The sequence below is a fragment of the Leptinotarsa decemlineata genome, unplaced genomic scaffold (assembly GCF_025532065.1).
Source record: "Leptinotarsa decemlineata unplaced genomic scaffold, Ldec_3_MD MMD2_tig00004307_RagTag_RagTag, whole genome shotgun sequence".
NCBI lineage: Eukaryota > Metazoa > Arthropoda > Insecta > Coleoptera > Chrysomelidae > Leptinotarsa > Leptinotarsa decemlineata.
The window spans coordinates 13423012-13445583 of record NW_027412606.1 but is presented as its reverse complement, the minus strand read 5'-3'; the positions used below and the strand labels follow the sequence as shown (position 1 = coordinate 13445583).

Genomic DNA, 22572 nt, shown 5'->3' with positions numbered 1-22572 from the left:
TTATTCCTGATAAAAGTTTATGCATCCTCTAAATCTAAACGTGTACCAACAAAATTCAGTAAAACATACGTAATATACGAGGAGCCTTCAAATATTTGATTTCGAGACAAGAGTAAAGTCCTCTTATTTTGAAAAATCTCGGAAAATGTTATTTGAAAAAAGTTGTTCAGCATTAAAAAATACATCTAGATTTGAAGTCATGGTCATCTAAGTGAAGTTTTACTTTTTCAACCATTTTTTTTAAATGGGGACTACGAAAAAAAATTGTTAAAACGATAAATAGACAGCATCCTGTATACGACAGTTTATTTTAAGAGCCTGTAATATCACAAATGACACAACTATGGTAGTAATCACGGTAAATTTTTTTGAAGAGTAAAATAATTTTTGAAGGTTTTGGTGCAAAGTAATTTTTTTTTGTTAACACCGGAAATTACTCAAAATTATGCAGTATTGTAACAAGAAATTGATATTCAATAATATCAATTCACAAAACATCAAAATAATATAGGTATTTCGGAACAAACTCATTGATTTTCTGGAGTTTCAACTTGAAACAAGAAAATCTCCAGGAAATCAGTGAGTTTGTTCTGAAATACCTATTTTATATTGATGTTTTGTGATTTGATATTATTGAATATTGAGTTCTTGTTACAATACTGTATAATTTTGAGTAATTTTTGGGTAACAAACTTTGCACCAAAACTTTCAAAATTAAATTAGCTTTCAAAAAATTGACCGTGGTTAACACCATAATTGTGTAATTTGTAATATCACAGGCTTTTAAAATGAACCGTCGTATACAGGACGACGTCCCCATTCAAAACAAAAATTGGTAAAAATTAAAACTTCACTTAGATGGCCATAACGTCAAAGCTAGATATATATTTCAATAATGAACAACTTTTCTAAATAATATTTCCCGAAATTTTCCAAAATAAGAAAGAGTACTTTACTCTAAAACAAAATCAAATGTATTTTTTTGGTGCATGTTTAGTTTTAGGGGATGCACAAACTTTTATCAGGACTAACTTTTTCTCGAAAAACCCTTAATGAATAAGTTTCCCATATGGTGCATACTTTGGGGATGACACGTAGTGAAGATGTATGGAGAAGTAGAAAGCAAAACACTTTTTTTACAAAAACTAATCTCTCTTGAAAATATCTTTCATATTTCATATCGATGTATTAGTTGATTATGAAATATGAATGAAGAAATTTTGTTGTAATCGATATCGATCATTGTAAATTGTACTACTTTTGAAGTAATGATCAATATGTTTATCAATAACAGGTGTATTCGGAGCAAACCAAGCGCTGAGATGAACATTGTAAAATCGATGAACTAATTATATTTCTGAAAGAAAAAAGATACTAAAGTAGATACAAAAATTAGTACCTAATGGACTCACCTGTAATAATCTTTTTTACAGTAAATATTGCCGTCTCTAGAAAAGCAGGTGATATCTCCATCCAGATTCTTCCTGCACTGACAGCACTGTAGACAGGAAGTGTGCCATCTTCTTTCCACCGCTTGGAGGTAATACCTGTCCGTTATTCTACCACCACAACCAGCACACCCCGTAACACCGTTTTCATCTACGCAACTAGCGGTAGGAGAGGAAGGAGGCGTCGAGGACTGCAAGGGCTCTATCTTTGGTATGTGCTGTTCGAAGGAGGAATGAGGTCTGCAGAGCTCTGCGGGAGTGACGGAATGAGGAGGATGTTGAGGTTGATGGCTAGAACTATGGGGAGGCCTGCAGATCTCTGAGCTACAAGATTGATGGTTATTGTTGGAAGGAGTGCTGCAAGAACTGCCGCTGGAAACGCTATGTTCTGGGTCCCCCATTGACGAGTCACACGAAGGAAGATTCGGCGAAAGGTCGCGGGATGGGTCGTAGGCCGGGCCAATATAGTGTTCGTGCTGCTGCTGTAATGAGAAAAATGAAACTTTTATTAACCCATTTATACATAACCAAAAAAAAAAATTGGCTGTCATAAAATAATATTTTGACAAAATAAGAAGAAAAATTCGCATTTTTATCGTTCGTTAAATGAGTGACGAATGAAAATGATTGCAGTTAGAATTAGTTTTCTCATCGAAGTGACCCTGTGTAGTTAGTGTCTATCTACCCAACTACTCCGACTGGTAAGAAACAGATCTCGAAAACCTAATCGACCAACTACCGTCACCTTATCCTACTTTTGAATGACTTGCCCATAATACAATAGGGGGTTGAAGCACCAGAGATACTCGGGAAAGGATATTGGAAAGGTATTCGGATACGCATAATACCATAATCCTCAATACTGGCGAATATACCTACCTACCCATTTTTATAAATCCACAGAAAAAATCTCAGCGATAGACCTCTCAATCTGTATCAACACATAATTTCAAATGGAGAGTACTCCCAGATTTATTTGTAAGCGACCACTTTTCGATCTTACTATCAAGTCAAGTTTTCCAAACAAATAATTCGCGGCCCAATCGTTGGCTAAAAATAGAAGCTGATTGGTACAAGGGGGTCATTTAAATTCCATCATCCGACGCAGATGAAGATATTTCAACTCGCCTGGTTAATATCACCAAAAGTATCAGTATGACAGCAAAAAAGCAATTCCTCAATCTGCAGAGGTATTGATGAAGAAACGAGTCCCTTGGTGGAATGCCATCATAAAAGTAACTGTACAAGAAAAGCCTGAATCCCTCAGATTATTCAAAAGAAACTCATCTAATGAAAACTTTATGAGTTTCAAGAACAGAGCAGAAGCAAAGCGTCAGATCCTACAGTGTAAAAAGGAAAGTTGACAAGAATACGTCCCTTTCTTATCATCGTCAACACCGCTGGGAGAATTATAGAATGCAATTAAAAGTTTTTGGAATTTGAAGTTTTTGAAAGAAAGGTTTTGGCTTTCTACTTCTCCATGTCTATACAAGAAATATGGGAATTTTCCAGCAGTGTTGACGATGACAAGAAAGAGATGTACTTTTGCCAACTTTCATTTTTGGACTGAAGAATTTGTCGCTTGGCTTTTGCTCTGTTCTTCTTGAAATTCATAACTACAAAACGGAAAACACACTTTCTTAAAATCTAAATGGTTTTCTTCACTTCCTTACCAAAAATGAAAAAATAATTATTGTCTGAACACCGGTCATGTTGGTATTAGAGGAAATGAAAAGGCAGACAAGTCTGCGAAAACATCTGCCAGGGAACCTGAACCAGAAGATATTCCAATCAATGTTTTGTATATTCGCATGCTCATCATGAGTTACACGAATACTGGCGAAACCTCTGTAGAACATCCAACTCAAAACTGTCACAGATCAAAAAGACAGTTGATAAGTGGAAATATTCTGTTGATCTAAATTGCCACGACCAAGTTAACTTAGCTCGTCTAAGCATACCAAATTAACCTCATCATATCTGCTCAAAGGTGAAGATCAACTGTATGTGAGTGATATTTGTCATACACCGTTATTCGTTGAGCATATACTTGTCAGTTATCTCAAGTATAGAAATGTCAGAGCCTAATTGAACCTAGCAGATGACTCGTCAGTGATTCTTTCCAACGACCATTCGTGCTACCGAAAAGTATTGAAATTTTGCGATGTTATTGGCATATCTGAACAAATATGATCACAAATTGAGAGATTCGCGGCGAAATGACCCCAACAGTCGATGACGTCATATCACAAAAAATAAGCCCATGTGAAAGTAGTGTTTTCTGGAAACTTGAAAGAAACAGATTAGTCAGAGAGCTCTCAAGTAGCAGCAACAAAAAAAGCACTAGATGGGAGTTTGACAAACGTTATCACGTTATTTATATGGTGTTATTTTGTTGAACACATTTAATTGAGATAGATATCCAATCAAGTCAACGCATTCCTGATCTCATTTTCCAAAAAGCCAATAAGACTTAAAAATAAAACTCATAATTTTCCTAGATAAATTACCATTTACATCAAGATTTGGATAGACAAACTAATCATTTATTCGATATCATGCATTTGATAGATCATTATCAATATGAAGAACATAAAGTGGAAAAAAATTATGATTTAATATATGTAATAGCATAACAGCTCTCTTGATCAGATGATGTCTTTAATATAACATTTTCAAAAGGTGTTTTCTGATATGCTTTCATGACCAATAACGAAAAAAAAATGCAAAACACGATGCGCGGCATATTTCTTCCCAATACATAACAGAATTCACACTTTTGTTTGAAGGTGGCTGACAATGTTTAATAGTGAATTTATTAGTTCCGACTTTCATTGTCTAATATGATATAAAGAATAATAAAATTAAAATGAATAGCTAACAATTATATCAAGCAGAAAAACCCTGAAATAAAATCACTATAAAATAAAATACAAGCAACAATTGAAAATTTAATAATGAAAAGAAATGAAAATTTAAAGATTTCAAGCCAAGATATTGTGAAGTAACTTATCTATCGTGTGGATTGACACAATGAAGTAATTTTCATTGCATAGAGGTAGATCTTTTACTGGACTAGGTGACGAAGTCATCATGCTCAGTGCTAAAAGTTTGCTAAGTTATTTGGTTTTTTACTGCCCCAGACCAAACTGACAGGGTGATTTGAATTATGTCTTTTAAGAATTCTTCTTTTGTAGGTAGTAGGTACAACAGTAAAACGGATGTGAGAGAGACAAATCTGTGGTCAGTTCCAAAAGAGATTGGACTCATACCTACCAAAATGAAATACTCCCCTTAGGGTAGGGTCATCTCGTCCGTTTTCAAACTCCTCATATTTCCTGCATATTTTCAGGTGTATCGACATGCAATTTCAAAAAACAAATTGTTGACAGTCTCAGAAAATCTCAAAACAAACTAGGAAAAAACATTTAGTACAAAAAGAGGACATTTATCCTTAAGACCTGGTTCAATTTCTCATTGTTGTAAAGAATCCAGAGTGAGATAGTTTAGTGAGATACAGGTAGTCATTTAAGGAAAGTAATCAGCCAATAATAAGAGTAATGGGTCAAGATTCGAACCGTGTGCACTCTCGATATGGTTGAATAGTATTTGTCCAACGAATCATTTGAATCACAAAATTGGTCTGATCTTAATCATTCTGAAAGTCAAAGTAAATACATCAATTTGAGATCTCTGGTTGAGTGGTCTGCTAACAATTGTGATAAGATAAATTCGTTAATCAGGAGTTTTCATTTTGAAAACAGAGTATAACCTAGTTTTGAGATATTTTGATGAAATACACAAAAAATGTACCAGTCGATGAAGGAAAATGAAAATTTACAACCTATTTCAACACTTGAAACGGTATTTTCTAAATAATAAAAAATCGAAAACATACTGTCACGATTTTTTGAAATGATATCTGGAATTAATATCAACAATTGAATATATCAAACTACTTAAGATAACTAATAAGGTTTTTCATCTGGTATTTTAGCCTTCGAGTCGTAGATTAGAGTTCTTCAACTGATACTATGAACTTTCAGATTATAATAATCAAAGTAAACAAACGATATATCATTTCACATATTTGTTCGTATTAACATTTTGCCTACGTTAGACAGCATGTATATCTGCAATATCGACTATTGACTTTGAGCAGTATTTGTAGAAGAAAGAAGAAACTCGTTCACCACTCGTGGTCCTTGCCGCGCACTCAACGTCTATGAACTCGCTCCGGTTTTGCATGCAAGAATCCAGATATACGTTGTTTTGTAAAAGCTACCGGATGACCAGTCAATGAATTATGAATCTGTTACTCCCTTTACTGAGAATAGAAAATGCAAATCATCGTGTCCTTTATCTTTATAAATCATCGGGTAGTAATAAGCCTTCTTGAATTTATATACTTGTAGAAACTCATTGGTGTATTTAATTTATTGCGAAGATACAAAAAAAAATCATTAAGCTTCTTGCTACGTAATGTATCAATGATTATGGTAGTGTAGGTACTTATCAACAATTGTCAATTATTGAACTATGTTTTAATGAATTCCATGTACAGATAAGGTAAGATAAACACCGATTCAGAATACAAAATGCTTTCTTGAGATATCGCATTTGTGACATACTTCGCAAATTCCAGTTTCTTCAACTTTATTCAATATAGGAGCATATATTGGAAAATTATATGAGGAATGAATGGTTGAACACCTGAATGAAAGTTCTGTTGTTAGTACCCGTAGTTTCTTTTTTGTGAACTTAGCTGAGCTTTTCCTGGCCTTTCCTCTTACTTTTACTTCTGTAGTTTTTCCAGATTCAACTCCACCATCCATGTCTTCATCCTTATTCATATTAATTATATCATTCATAAGTTCTTGTTGATATTGTTATTTTTTCAGGTTATTGTTTGTTGTTTACTTGAGCTTGGCTCAGTGTTGATTAGCAAAACATTCACTTGAATTCACTTGTGGAGAATTAATTTTTGTGGGTATACATTTTTTCTTTATTTTATTTGAAAATTCAGTTTTATCTTGAAGTAGTTGGTTATTTTGTTTCAATAAACTGATAGTATCTAATAGTATATTATTTTTATCATTTACGGAAAATACCTCACGGTGGCTTGCAAACGCTTGTCATTTTCGAAGTATGCCTGGGATTTACTAGATCCTGCAGCAGGAATTTTCTAGATCCTGATGTGTAGAAACGTTGGGAGATGTTTCAAGGTTTCATTTCAAAATGTTAATTTTTTATGTCATACCTACTAGTCAGTGTAACTAAATAGTTTCTTTATTGTACATTTTATGCTAATCATGAAATTATGAAACAACAACAAAAATTAATTGGCGCACCGGGGCGACTTCTTTGATTCCAGTGGCGCATTTGTTTCTCAACTACAGGAAAACCCGGAAAAGCCTGCAGCACCACATCTTCTGAAGATCTTGATCTGCCAATCTCCTCTCTTTCATAAAACAAAATGATCATCATCATCATTAAAAGATCATCAGTGTTATTATTAGATTGACTAGTGTCTCCGCTTTACTTGTTTGATTATAATAGTCTTTCAGTTTGGTGTATGTTTGGCAATACAGTTGATCATCACCCGTTAAAAGTTCCATTTTCAGATGATTTAACAATAAGCTCTGCACGGACTGGTTATCAGTCATACGCTAGTTGAAGTCCAGAAAATCACGTACGTTTTTGCTACCTCTTGAACACTCACTACAAAGAAATCAAGTGAGGATTTTTCTAGCAAATAATCTACAAACACAAACGAGATGGACTGTACGGAATCATTCAATCCAGAGCGGTCAGGAGTATTGATTCTGTTATTTTTTTGCTCACGAAGAGTATTCAAGGACTCGAAGAATTTGAAACAATCCTCTTGTTGTCCTAACGAGTATCCAGTGGACTTCAAAGACTCCATGAAATAGGTTGGTGGGAAAGATGATATATTCAGTGTTACTTATTAACATAAATCAATACTGAGAATGTGTTCATTTGAAATCGAATTTTGCTAATTTTGAAATGAATGCATTGATTGATTTCAGTCAAAACTCCCAAATACCGGTCTCCTAGGAATATGAATCTATTCACTTCAAACATTTTTTCTTATAATATCTGTATTGAATGCAATGAACGTCAAACTACTTGTTATTTCTCCTCGATATATTCATCTATTATGTGCTAAATAATAGATATATCCTGAAATCATTATTTTAAATCATGATAATCATGAATAGTTATACCAAAAGACTTCAAAATTTCATGAATAAACTTCCATTTTTTATCAAAAACTTTATTATTTAGCAATACCATAAAAGCAAACATGATAAAATCACGTGGTTTTATCTATCGCTGATTGCTCGATTGGTATTGCTCAAAAATAAAAAATTTGGAGTGGAAAAAAATTAGTATTTATCTGAGAAAATTTTCAGAGATTTCTAAATATCATATATAACTTATTTGTATTGAAGGTGGAGTTTGAATTTTCGAGAGGTTATGTGAATAAGTGGAGTATGGTGAATTCGTTTTTAATATTGATGTCTTGTATCTGTTCATTGTATTAGTAAATTTTATTTGATAATCATGCGAATATTTATGCATGAGTTGTCTGTATGAGCTTAGTTATGGATCATTGTCATTATCACTATCACATTCTTTATCATAATCACTGTAAAATATTCTCAAATGCATGCATCGATATAAGAATAAAATACTCAAGTTCATGTCAGGTTCATTTCATATCTGTCAGTTTTATCGCTGTTGGGAAAAAGCGTTTCATCACTGTGAAACTTATCGTTGTGAATTTTTTCATTATTTTATCGGTTTGAAGAAAATGGCCACTATTCACTGTAATCATAAGAGTGAGCGTGTTTTATTGAAGTTGACATTCCTGCGCTTGATTTACACTAAGTAGATTTTGCATTTGAAGGAAACATTGCTGACAGAATTCAAATTGGTGCGCTTTCCAGATTAATCCAGTTCAATCAACTACTGCACTATACTTGTATATGTATGTGAAGGATTATTATATGCTTCTCATTGATTTGACCAGTCAAAAATTTAAATGAATGTAAATTCCAAATACCTGTACATTTATTTGATTTGGAAGTATTTTTACCGCCAGTTTCTTTGGTTTGTTTCTGACACGTAGGTATGGTAATATTCATTGAAATTTCGCATTTCTCTTTTACTTCCCTGAAATATTTAAATCACATGTTTCAATTCTCCTCTAGAACAGAATATTGATGTTTTGAACTAGAGAAGAAGAGAATTTGCAAAAAATTTCATTACTAGCAAATCGCTTGAAATTTTAAAAATCTTCAGATTTATTTTTAACAAATCTAAAAAAGAATTTCATTCGAAAGATTGCTTCGAAGTAACCAGTTCTGAGAATATTATTTCCAATGAACTGTCTGATGACACAGAAGTACTGAATTTGATATCTCATGAAACTCCCAAAAGAGAGAGGAGAAATTAAACTCTTTCAGCCCCGACATAGAAATGGAGGATAATACCATAAAATTTGCTGATAGCGACATTATATCATCATCCTCCAGTTCGTTTAAAATAGAAAATTTATTCTAATTAGCGATTAAGAACTAGGAGCAAACATCAACATTGTATTCGAATTTTAATCAAGTAATTTATACGTTTATATCAAGAAAATATCGAATAAATCAAAATAATTGAATGAAACTAATAAACTGAAACATTTCAACTAATATTTTTCCAAATCAAACAACAATGAAGTATTATTTAAATAAATTATGAATTTTTAGGAGATAAAGTAGACTGTCTATTTCGAAATACATTGCTTACTGAACAAAAATATATGCTTACTGGATTTGTTGCATCGTTCTTTGAGTGAAAATTTCACCGTGTGATTGGAAACTGATTTTAAAATTAGTTTAATTACCAGTGAGCATTTAATGAATCCTTTCTTTGTCCCAAAAGTTATCCCAATTGATTCTTAAAACTGTCCTCATATACAGATGTGGATTACAGTTTTTATCAAGTGGGAGCCACTTCTACAATATGTTCATTTATTTGTATACCAAACAACAACATTGCAAATGGTTTAACCCTTGGTTCAGCTTTATCAAAATGACTACAGTTTTTACGTTAGCTTTGTTAAAAATGGCGATAATGACTCCCAACTCAAACATCTTGATTCAGATTGATTCATTCATAAAGATTATTGTACAAGAAACTTGTAAGTTTAAACTTGTATGTAAAAAAGTAAAACCGCCTTAGTCCAATTGTATGTTCAAAAGTAAGACTATAAGAATTACGTACTTCACTACAAAAAAGGTACTGTGTTAACGAAACATATGGTGATATTTTTTTTTAAATAAAGTTTGTGGAGATCAAATCGTGAATCGTATATGAATTCACCACGGATCCTAAACTTTCGAAGACTTTCTGGTAGAAAATATACACTACTGGTATGATGAAACAGATTTGATTCAACTCAAATATTTCATAAGTATGTATGAATTTGAGTGGATCGGCGTTCAAACTGCCCCAAAGGACTCGCACATTTGTATGATATACATACCAATATTTTCATAATAAATGTTCATTAAGAATAATAATAATAATAATAATGGTGTTTATTATTTCCAATGAAGAATGTGTACACATTTCATTTTCACATAGAAATTCAATATTGAAAATAAAAGGCAAAATTCAGTTCATCAGCGAGAATATCACTGATGACTTGTTCTTCCACTTAACCTTAAGCTATCATTATTATCAGAGTTTGTAGTCCGTGCCTAATTTTATCCAATTTCAATAATGGATGTATGCACATATGCATTGGTAGTTGATAAAATATTTCACATTTTAACTGTCATTATGCTGATTCTAACAGTCATATCTTAAATGCTACTTTGAAACGACTTTGGCTCAACTTTTTCAATTCAGGAGGGATATTATTATTCGTGTGATTCCGTGTTAGAAATCACACGTTAAAAGGTAAGACCTCGTTAGTCCTTAGCTCGCACAAGTTTCTCAACTTCTGAGAGTTGTCGTTCGTATGGGGGCGACAGCTGATCAACGGAAAAACAGATTTTAAACAGTTTTTTTTTAAACACTTTTGCTATCTGATAACTGAATGAGCGCATGAACATTTGGGTTTTCAATAAAGGGGAAGTTAATGTTCCGTTGAACCTAATGTTCAACTTGTGGATATGATGAAGATATGAAGGTGCTCTATCAGTAAGTATTCTATAATACATACATGCACTAGTGAGATGTCGCCTGTTTTCCATACTCAACCGTCTTGTTTCTTTTAATTCATATGTACTCTTTTGGTACCTACTTGATACAAGTATTAGCCGAAGACAAGAGTTCTGTACTTTATGGATTTCGTGTTTAAAATTTGTGGTTAGATTCGGGTGATATAAGATATCTGTATAATTGAATAAGGAAAGAAGAAAGGTCTCACATAAACTATTTTAATTGAGGTGAGAAGAAAAAGTTTTCAATTATTTTTATAGAAGAATATGCTGGTTGGATCAGCATATTCTTTTTCCTTTTTCCTTCAGTCACTATTTCGAGTTTTTCACTATTAATCGTGATGTTCATATCATGTACAATATTTCGATCATTTCTTGGTGTAAAAACAATTATACTTGATTTACTCGGATTTATGAATAAACAGTGGTCAGCAACCGCTTTTACGAATGATTCCAGATCCGTATCTATTTTCGTAAAACTGGGTATCGTACGCATATAAATGTGCAGTATTCAAAACACTTCCAAGAGCGGTTATCGTTGATGTTGACTTTCTGTTGCCTCTTACTAGGATATTCACGCAATAGTGATATCGCTCCAACTGAAAGCCCTAAGTGACAGAGAATAACTAGTTATAAGTCGTGGTTTATGGTATCAAAAGCCCTACTAAGTCGAGCAATACCAGTATCGTACATAAATCTTGATCTTTAGCCCTAAATATACCATCTACTACATGTAGAGGAGCTGTTGTGCAGCTGTATCTCTTCCTGAATCAAGATTGAGTTACTGGTAATAGTTCCAGTACCTTTGATAAAGCTGGAAGGATACTCAATCCGCTCAGATCCTCATATTCCACTGGATTAGGTTTTTTTGGTACAACTCTCACTGCTTTCTTCCACGCATCTTTTATAATCCAGCAGCATTGGTCTTAATACTACAAATAGTTTCATACACAAAAAAATCGTTAACTTTCTCGAAAGTAAATCCATTGTCACTATAGAGCTCAATTCATTTGTTCAAATGTTTTTCGAAAAAAAGATCACAGTGATATTTATTCGAACAAGTTGATTGAAATTTCAGTTGATGTATTTCAACTTAGAAGGATAATTTTGTACGGCTCATTGAACGTATATTTTCTCTCTGTGCTACTAGGCCATAAACTACTTTCACGTAATCAGACCCCATAACATAAAATAACGGTCAATCCGTGAACAATCTTATCACTGAACCGCTTCAGATTAAATTTACTGAATATTTTTCATGCAACTATAGTGTTAATTTCAAACGTGGATGAATGTTTGGCATGAATCTACATCTGTATGCAATATTCATTTTTAGGAATTTTTGCGAATTTTGAATTTCATTTCGGAAATGAGAGCAGTTCAATGAATAATAATTGTGTTTCATTGAAAAATAAATTTCTTCTACTGGGTTCCGATGTTCTGAATTGGTTTACCTCCATTACGTAAAATCCATAAGAACACAATACAAAATTGAAACAATGAACAACTATCGGTACTGATAGTGATAAAACATCTTTTTCACGTCAAAGGAAACGGAAATATGCATCGAAACATATTACAAGATTAGCTGAAATCATAATTCATATAACTAATTTTCAAATTGCTTCACTAGTAGACGCTGGTAACGCAGAGAGGCCCTTTAATGGAAAAGCTATCTATCATACCTTTCCATACATGATCTACAAATCTTTGAATGGAGATGGGGAAAAAGAGAGCCGGAACCTTTCTTTTCTAAATAATTATATTATCATAAAATATTTCAGAAAACTTAATACGATCCATGCAATGCTGACATATACTATACATTGTATACAGTGTGTCCGCAAAGTATGGATAAAATTGGATATTTCCAAAACTAAAGCTCTTTTACAAAAACCTGATCACGTCGATTTTTAATTTTAATACCCTACATTTTACAGCAAAATTTCATTATACGGTTTGATACATATTATTTTGATGACGTCATCGATAGTTTTTTTTAATGCAACACCCTGTATTTGGTGTCAGTTTTACATAATCCCTAACGAGCTGATTCCGAAAAGGTATGATACTTGGGGTCTAACAGACAGAATTTGAAAGAAGATGTGCTCTAAGAAAATAAATTTTATTGGTATCTAATAAAAGTAGAAACTAATTGATTATTTAATATTTTTTTCTAAAGATTAATTTAACAATGGAAAAGTAATTCAGTAATAAATAAATGACTTTATTTTAAATGTTCGAACTGTAGTCCTTGCTGTATTTGACAGTAACCTAAACGTTGAATAAATTCTTTTGAACTTTGTTTATGGTTTCTTGAGAAATATTGTTTATTTCTGTTCGAATTCTCTCTTTCAATTCTGGAATATTTGCTGGTTTCGTTTTAGAAACAACATTCTTCAGATGGCCCCACATAAAGTAATCCAACGAATTTGAGTCTGGCGACCTCCCTGGCCATTCAATATGTCCACGTCTACCAATCCATCGGTTCGTCAACATTTGGCCGAGATACCTTCGAACATCTGCAGCATAATGTGGAGGCGCACCATCCTGTTGAAACCATGAACTTTAATCAAAACTTCCAGGATTAATTCTACTGAGGAATAAATTAATCAAAGTAGGTACAAGATATCCCCTTAAAAACTGAAGGTATGTTGGCCCGTCTAAAGTATTGTCGAAAAAGTAGGGTCCGATGATCCTGTTTTTTACAATGCCAGCCCATATATTTACCTTTTGCAGGTATTGTGTATGATGCTCACGCATCAAGTGGGGGTTTTCTTTAGCCAGTACCTACAATTCTGACGGTTGACTCCACCATTTAATGTAAAAGTGGCTTCATCAGAAAAAAAAATACGAGGAGACGGTCTCGGTGACCATGATGTGACCATCATGGCTTCACAAAATTCTATTCTTCTATCTGGATCATCCTCGTTTAATTCCTGTACAAGTTCGATCTTGAAGGGATGCCATTTTTCCAATTTTAATACTTTTTGTACAGTTGTTTTACTGACATCGAAATCACGACTAACATTACGAACAGAAGTGTGCACATCTTCTTTAAAAGCAAGTAGAACATCTAGTTTTATATCATTATCTACAGAATGACGACCTGATTTGAGTGTATTTTCAACTCTACCAGTTTCTCGAAATTTATTTTCAATCTTACTTACTGCTGACTGCGTTATGCGTCTTTCTAACAATTTTTCATTAAATAAGTTACACACTTCCTTCTGAGTTCGCGATCTGCCTCCATAGCCAATCATCATGAGTATTTCAATTCTTTGCTTTACACTTAAATTCATTTCTACTTCAAATTAATTCGAAGCAATAAAACAGAAAATTCACGAATTAATAAAACAACTACTGTACTATTTAACAGTTACTGAACGTCAATCGAAATAATGTCATTTCACAATAACAAAAAAAAAGTAGCCGCCTAGTTTTTTCAAATTGATAGGAAATACTTGTTAGCACGGTTACTGCTAACTACAGCAAGGACTACAGTTCGAACATTTAAAATAAAGTCATGTATTTATTACTGGATTACTTTCCCATTGTTAAATTATTCATTAGAAAAAAATGTAAAATGATTAATCAATTTCTACTTTCATGAGACATCAATAGAATTTATTTTCTAAGCGCACATCTTTCAAATTCTGTCCGTTAAACCCCAAGTATCATACCTATTCGGAATCAGATCTTTAGGGATTATCTAAAACTGACGTAATCACAATATTATGGATCACACTGTATGATGAAATTTTGTTGTAAAATGTAGAATATTAAAATTAAAAATAGACGTGTTTCAGGTTGTTGTAAAACGACCATTGTTTTAGGAAATATCGAATTTATTCCATACTTTGCGGACACACTATGTAAATTTATTGTTTCCTTAGCTTTGATATTTATAAATAACACTTGGACTGAAAAGTCCCGGGACTGAAAAAACGCGTTATTTCTCAAAATTGGCTTTATTCATCAACGTAATCTCCGTCAAGAGCCACACAATCATTCCAGAACCGCTCTAACATTTCTATGCCACTTTTGTAGAACGATTCATCTTTTGCCTCAAAATAGGCCTCAGTTTCAGCAATAAGCTCTTCATTCAAGCAAAATTTCCTACCGGTGAGAATTTTTTGAGGTCCGTCAACAATTAGTTCTCGCTGGGAACCAAATCTGGCAAATATGGTATATGCGGGAGCAATTAGAAGCCTATTTCATGCAATTTAGTCATCGGTTTCATTGATTTGTGATACTATGCATTGTCTTGATGAAGCAGCATATGGGGTCGCTTTTCCGCAATTTTGGCCTTCAAACGCTCCAATGATGCTATATAATATTCATTGTTGATGGTATTTCCCTTCTCAAGATAGTTGATGAGTATTATACCACGCACATCCCAAAATACCAAGGCCACCAGTTGCTCTCCACTCAGATGACGATTGTTTTGATTCCGGAGTGAAGTGATGGATCCCATTTTCACATATTGACACAAAAATTTCGGTTTGTTCAAACATTGCAAAACACTACCCAGAGTCATCAACACGTTCTTGTTTTTGGTCAACAGTGTTAGGAATCACTCGTTAATAGGTAAGACCTCGTTCATCCTCAGCCAGCACAATTTTCGACTTCTGAGGGTTTTCGTTCGTAGGGGTGCGACAGCTGGTTAATAGAAAAACAGATTTCAAACAGATTTTCAAACAGAGTGAGCTCGCGCGGCACCCAGTTTGAACACTTTCTCATAGTCAAATGCTCATGCAATATACAGCCAACATACTATTTTGATATCTTTACAATGTCAGCTAACCCACGCAACTTCACTTTTCGATCGTTCAAAACGATTTTGTGAACTTTTTCATGTTTTCTGGTGTTACTGCCTCATTTGGACGTCCACTGCGTTCTGCATCATCGGTATCTCTACGACTATGTTTATATTCAGCAAACCAACGTTTAGTTGTTGTTTCTGATGGAGCTGAGTTCTCATAAAACTTTTCAAGCCATTGATTCGCTTGAACAGTATTTTTCCCATCAAGAAACAGTGTAGAGATGTCAAAACATTCAAAGATACTTATCAATGTCACCTTCTTTTAATAAAGTCTACAATTTTTAATACCGATATTTTTCGAATAAGTTTCAATAATTTATGGAAATAGATCAGAGTGAACCCACTTACAAATCTAGATACCGAGATTTTTACGCAACTTAAAATCGATAACCCATGGCAGTGACCATATTTGAATGAAAGTAGATGAACGGTTCTCCGATGTTGACAGTGGCCATTCGACAAAAGAGGACAAGTGACCGGTCGAAAGATCCAAGCACTGGCGGGTTTACTGAAGTTTTAAAAATGAACTAACAGGTGCCCACGGTGCACAGAAATTTATCTGTGACACCGTTCGAATATATACTCGAAAATTCAGTTGTAGATATGTAATCATGTTTTTTCTGGGCTCTCAACTCTTTGCTTGACAATTTCAATCCGTTAATAGTTATACAGATAAAACTATATCGAAGAAAAAACCTATGTAGAACAGCGGTGTAAATTCGTCCATCGTTTTGTGATTCATTATCACTGTTTGTTCTGTTTTTTTTTTATCTTATCTTATCTGTTTGTTCCCATTATACAGTTCATTTTATTAATGTCCCTCCCCTTTTATTAAAAAAATTAAAATTTGAGATAATGAATACTTTATTTTGAAGTGAAATTGACAGATGAAACTTTCAAAATGGCGACTGGGCACCATCTGGGAAAAAAATTGAATGGAAAGGGGGGTCTTGTAACACATCATTTGGAAGCTCCTGATAAATACTTCATTCACAACCCTAGAATATAAAGTCAATATCTTCACCTACTACAAAATGGCGTAACATTTAATAATTTCCTGAAGACAAACAGATTACTATCGATATTTCTAGAAATATTCCTTTTTATCTGCCATATGGCAATTCCAACAACCCGATAAGGTTTGTTGAATTATTTTTTGTTTATAAGAACGACAAAAAAGTCAGTAAGACAATGAACATCATTGTTCAGTTAGAATATTCTCATTTAATTTTCGATTTCACTAGTAGAAAGGTACCACGTCATCAATCTATCAATATTGGGAAACCATATTGTAGGACCTCTATTTATTGATCAACATTTAACAGGGGAACTGTATTTGAATATGCTGGAAATTACTGTTGACCATCACTGAAATCGTCGAAGCGAATCCTAATGAATTCGATATAGATATTGTATTCCAACAAGATGGAACACCACCACATTACTCCGAGCAAGTAAGAAACTATTGGGATACTACTTTTCCCGGTCGTTGGATTGGCCGTCGAGATCCTATTCGAAGCAAAAGGTGTACGAAACTGAACATGCTTCAATATTGGATAAACGGCAGAGAAAAATAAATATTTGTAGAGATATTGACGGTACTGTGTTCGAAAATGTTCGGCGTGAAATATCGGATAGGGTATCAAGAAGTTCAAGGCAACCATTTCGAGCATCTTCTGATCTGATCAAAAAATAAAATGGGGAGGGACAATAAAGAAATGCACTGTATATTTCATGTTATACATTTATACTCGTATCATCAGCTCTACTTCATTCACTTCATCTGCGTATTCCAACTATTTTGTCGGTTGTATTTTTTTGTTCACTCATTATTTCATTATAATATTCAAATAAGATGTAGTTATAGAGCCTGTTGTACTTTATACTGTTATACTGTCTATACTGATATACTTTCTATACTGTAACTAAAGGACTGGTAAACCCATGCGCAACTCTAAAGTCCTCAACTGCTCCTGACTCGTTTGGTTACACTTTGGGGAAAAACATACATATGCAGACCCATGTAAGTAATTTCATATATTACTTTTGTTCATTTGTTGAAAACAATAAAAAATTATCTATAATCTCAAAGAATTGTTTTACAACAAACATTCTTTGTCCGTCATGATGAGTATCCAAATCACTTAATATCCTGAATCCTAAAAAAATTCTGTTTTTTTTCTATGGAGATAATTAATTATGTGACGAATTATTGAAGTTGAAAGTGGCTTTAGTAGATGTAGATTCTTTCATCAGATTCATTGACCTAGTCACACTGTGTCATATTTCAAATTCCTGATGTTAACAATACTTACAAATACTCTTTATTTTGTTGATTTTTCAACTCATAGATGGAGTTTTCGCCTGGCTCACTTCTAAGATGTATTCAAATGAAAAAAATTTGTATTTCAAAAGATTTACATGTGAATGGAATTGGCTATTTTTAATATCTCTGCACGTAGCAGGTGTTTGACAAACTCAAGATCTACATTTTCTTGGCGATCACGGACATCGGCAATAATATTTCAGGTAATAAATAGTATACTGAAATAGTAATACTAAAGGGTTCAGCATAGCCATTCTTCCACTCAACCAAGTACAGATATTTGACAAAACTGTTAGACGAAATCATATGACGAATCAAACAAACAAAGATAGACAAAGAAAGAAAAAAATATTTCATTTTGTTCCATTTCATTTCATTTCACTATTTTCATTTAATTTCATTTCATGCAACAATTTTTTAGGCCAATGGGTGAAATGATAACAGGTCATGTTGCTTTAGAGATATCAGGCCAATTATCGCTACATGAAATGGAGGTTCAATTCGTTAATGGTTATGTGAATCTCCAAAGGGGTTCTGGCTAGAGTCCTTCAAACTGAGAGTGATCATGAACTCAGTATTTCCTCCGAGGAAAAATGAATAAGATCCTTACTGTAGATGATCTCAGAATTCGGACACATCCTAACCTCACCTCTTCGAGGTAGATACTTTGCAACCAATTATAAAGAGCTCCGCTGCAACAATTTAGCAAGGCCTTTATTGAACCATGGTTGATGCCATTATGATAATTTATTCGTATTTACAGTTTCCTGTACAGGCGACTACAAATTATAATTTTACAGCACACTTGTCATCTTATATCCCGAATACAAGAAAAATGAGCCTATATGGCTTTACGGCTATACGGCTCACAATCTAAAGCTCAATGGGAAAAAATCTTCTTTCATGATTTTGGGTCGTACGTCGTCCAGAAATTCAGCCATTGGACAAATAAGAATCAAAATTGAAAATGACTACCACTCTTAGGTCAAAGAGTACCAGAATCTAAGTTTGTATCTAGGTGACTACCTCTCTTAGGTCAAAGAGTATCAGAATCTAAGTTTGTATCTAGACAGTGAGCTGAGATTTTCGGGACATGTCAACAACTTATGTAAGGTATAATACTCTCAGATAATTGTACCCAAATCGTTACCTTCTTTTCACAAAGATGAAGCTGACATGCGAAAGTCTCATTTTTTCAAAACTCTCATACAGTAACAGTGTTTATGGACCTTCTTTACGCCTATGCGACTCCTTTCGTCTGCAGGGAATACAAAATAATTGCATAAGGTACTCATACGGATGTAGCAAATTTGACCACATTAGCCACAAAATGAAAGAATCAGGTGGGCTTTCAATGCAGAATATGAGAAAACTACACGTACTCACAGTTACCCACAAAACTCTTCTGACACGAAAACCAGCTTATCTTTGTGAGAGATTGGAGTTTTTTCAAACATACCCAACTCTCAGACCCGACATAATGATAATATAATAATATCTTAGTAATCCCAAATCATCGCAGTTCCATTTATACTCGCAGTTTTTCTTACAATGCCCCAGGCTCTATAACCAATTGCCGAATGAATATAAATCGTTCAGTCTACAGAATTTCAAAAAAAGATTGAAAATCAAATTTAAAGGAAATTCGGACTGACAGTCTTAATAACCACACTCATCTGTTCGATTGCCCTTATAGATTTCTGTATTACGATTATACTTGTAGACACTCCCTTTCTCACGGTAGGGCTGAACCCCCCGCAAATTCATTATTTATTGAAATATTATCTTACTGTCAATGCTATGTATTCTATTGTATATTATGATGAATAAAGTCGATTTATTATATGTATATCGAATTGATGGAGTTAAAAGTAACTTCGACAGATACATACATGGTCCATTCACAAGTTTTTATGAATAAGTCGCATCATGTGTCAGGTTCCAGTGTTAGTTTCCTGAGAGAATACGTTTGTAATCATGAAGTGAAATTATTCTCATGTGAATTTGTCGAAAGAAATAACATACATAGTGGTTAACAAAATTCTTGCATACTCTCCGTTTTCAGTTGGTTATAATTGAAGTTTCCATTGATTTTTCCACAACCATCTGCAAGCTTAGTAAGAAATTCGCGGCGGAAACACCTGCCATTCACTTCTAACCATTTACCTGTTCTCACAGTTCATATCGCTGCAGAGAGAGCTGCTCGAGTTGATTTTCGAACTCATACCATTACTTTCGGCTGCGAGATCGTACGCTGACATAATAAATATGAAACTTGTCACGGGCAGACCACTTTATGGTGAGACATAAATAAAAAACGAATGGTTTACTCAGCAGTGGAATACACAGGGTGCGCCTCAAGGTAAAAAGATGAAAAATTATTATTGCGTGCGCAAGATATTCCAAATAAAATTGTGCAATTGAATTTTCACGAAGTGAAAAAACTTTTTTTTATTATATTTCAATAAATTTGGTCGTGCACTTGGTCATGCACTTCAAGAAATGCATTTTTCAGGATTGTTATTGCAAGAATATAAAAAGTTTGAAGTATTATTAGGTTTCTTGATTAAACATAGATGGATAGACTTAAGTATACCTACTACTATATTTAATGACAAATGCATATTAAGATTTCAGTCTGCTAGACTGAAACACGAATGAATAGCACCAACGTTGGATCAAGAATACAATTAAAGGATCACTTCTTTATGAGCTTGTAATTTTTTTAACAGTAAGAAAACTTATTGTATGTTATATTATTTTAAAAGGTAATGCAAATGGCTACAAATCCATGCTGGATTATTGAATAATTTTTGTTGTGTATTGGGAATACGTGAGAAAAGTAGAGAACTCGGGCATGGTTCTTATAAGCCTCCTGAGGTTTTCTTGAGGGAAATGCTCCCCCACTCACACTTCTGGAGGAGCGATTTCCTGCTAATCCAAAATGGTGGGAAGGTTTTGACGGCTTTGGATATTTCTTCCCAATTGATTTCAGGCATGTTTGATGAGATTCAGGTCCGGGCTGCAAGCGAACCACACCAAATTTTGATATTGTGGGCTTGTAGATACTGACGCACGGTCCCTGCAGTATGAGGAGGCGCTCCATCGTGCATAAATGGAATTGTGCCTTCATGCTTCTGCTCTGTGACGTATCTGGACATCCAACACCTCATTCACGTTTCTTCAGGCGCTCAGGGATCCGTTGCGGTCGACTACAAGGTCTGTACGATCATTGAGTGTTATTCCACTCCACACCACTGTTGATCCACATCCAAATGGGACCCTTGAAGATAAGAACCAGGAAATGAAACGTTCATTCCTTCTTCTGTATATTGTGGCCTGACCATCATTATCAAAAAAAGGAAATTTCTAAGGTCACATTATTATATTTACCATAAAATGTATTCTTGTATAGCCGAAGTAACCGATATTGTGCACTCTCAAAGATGGCGGCACTCTCAAAGGCCAAATAAACCAATACATAGAAATGAACCGGCAGCGAACTAGTCCACGTGTACTGTAGACTTGGCGGTTCATATTGAATAATTTTTTCTATTCGAGTTTTATGATTGGCTGAAGAGTCATGAAATTAAATTTGAAGTCATGTTCGGTGACGAATAGAAATCTGGAATGCGGGGATGGTTATCGCCGTCGTGTTCAGTTCAGGAATGGATCGCGATTTGAGTGTTGAAATTCGATATTGGTTCGATATTGTTATCTGTTTAAAATGTGGCGTCCTTAGGCAAGTACTAATAGTAATAACGAGTGTGATAATAACACAGTGTAGTGATTCCAATAGCGATTATGAATAATGCGAAAAAGAGATAGGTACCAGTGAATAAGATTCGGATGCATTTGAATATTAAAACACAGAGAGTATGTTTCAATGTATATGAGAATATACGTTCCAAGTTTGGTTTCGAGGGAAACAAACTATTACAAGTAACATCAGATGTGACCGAAATGTATCTCTCAAATGTACGTTAAATAGTCAAAAACAAACCTTATGAACGCAAGACGCGATGTGATACAGGATTACCAAAACCTACAGATGTTCATCTAATTAAATAATTGAAAAGAACAATATACGACTGTTACGAAAGCAATGAGATTCCTACAACTGAAATCATAAGGAAGAAATGGAAAACTACCGGCCATAACGTGAGCTGCTGTGACAAAAGTCTTCAGAATTGGATAAAGAGGAAGACCGGCAGGAAATGATAAAAAAAGTAATTTTATTCTTTCATGTAAATGGTGAAAATTAATTCATTATTGATTTAAATGACGACAGTAATAGTGAAACAGAGAATATGGAAGAGGAATTATATATATATATATATATATATATATATATATATATATATATATATATATATATATATATATATATATATATATATAAATATGTGAGTAAGTAGTATTCATGAGTATTCTAAATTATTACCCTGTTATTTGAATCCCTACTTTCCCACTTATATTATCAGAAATTATCATTGAATAACGAAATTAGTTAGTTCCCTAACTATATTATTAAAAGGGAGCTGTTGGAACGTAGGTTGGACTGTATCGTTTACTTGAGCTATACACGATCATAACAAAGTGGTGATCCTTTGAGGACTGTAGTATCAAGTATCAGTATATGAAGATCGTTCATTAAGTATCATGAGAGAAAATGTTCATTATTATTCCCAAACAACTAATCCCTCCCTCTCTTAATGTGAAATGTTT

General features: G+C 33.8%; 1 protein-coding gene across 2 annotated transcripts in view; it reads right to left on the bottom strand.

Annotated features, from left to right (window-relative positions):
* LOC111517946 (protein apterous) overlaps positions 1 to 22572 on the bottom strand; it is a 279607-nt gene that overhangs the window by 193176 nt on the left and 63859 nt on the right. For both annotated transcript variants that reach the window (XM_074179019.1, XM_023174247.2), the window contains exon 2: positions 1413 to 1930. In XM_074179019.1, the coding sequence (XP_074035120.1) occupies positions 1413 to 1930 (518 nt within the window). The remainder of the gene's footprint in view (positions 1 to 1412; positions 1931 to 22572) is intronic.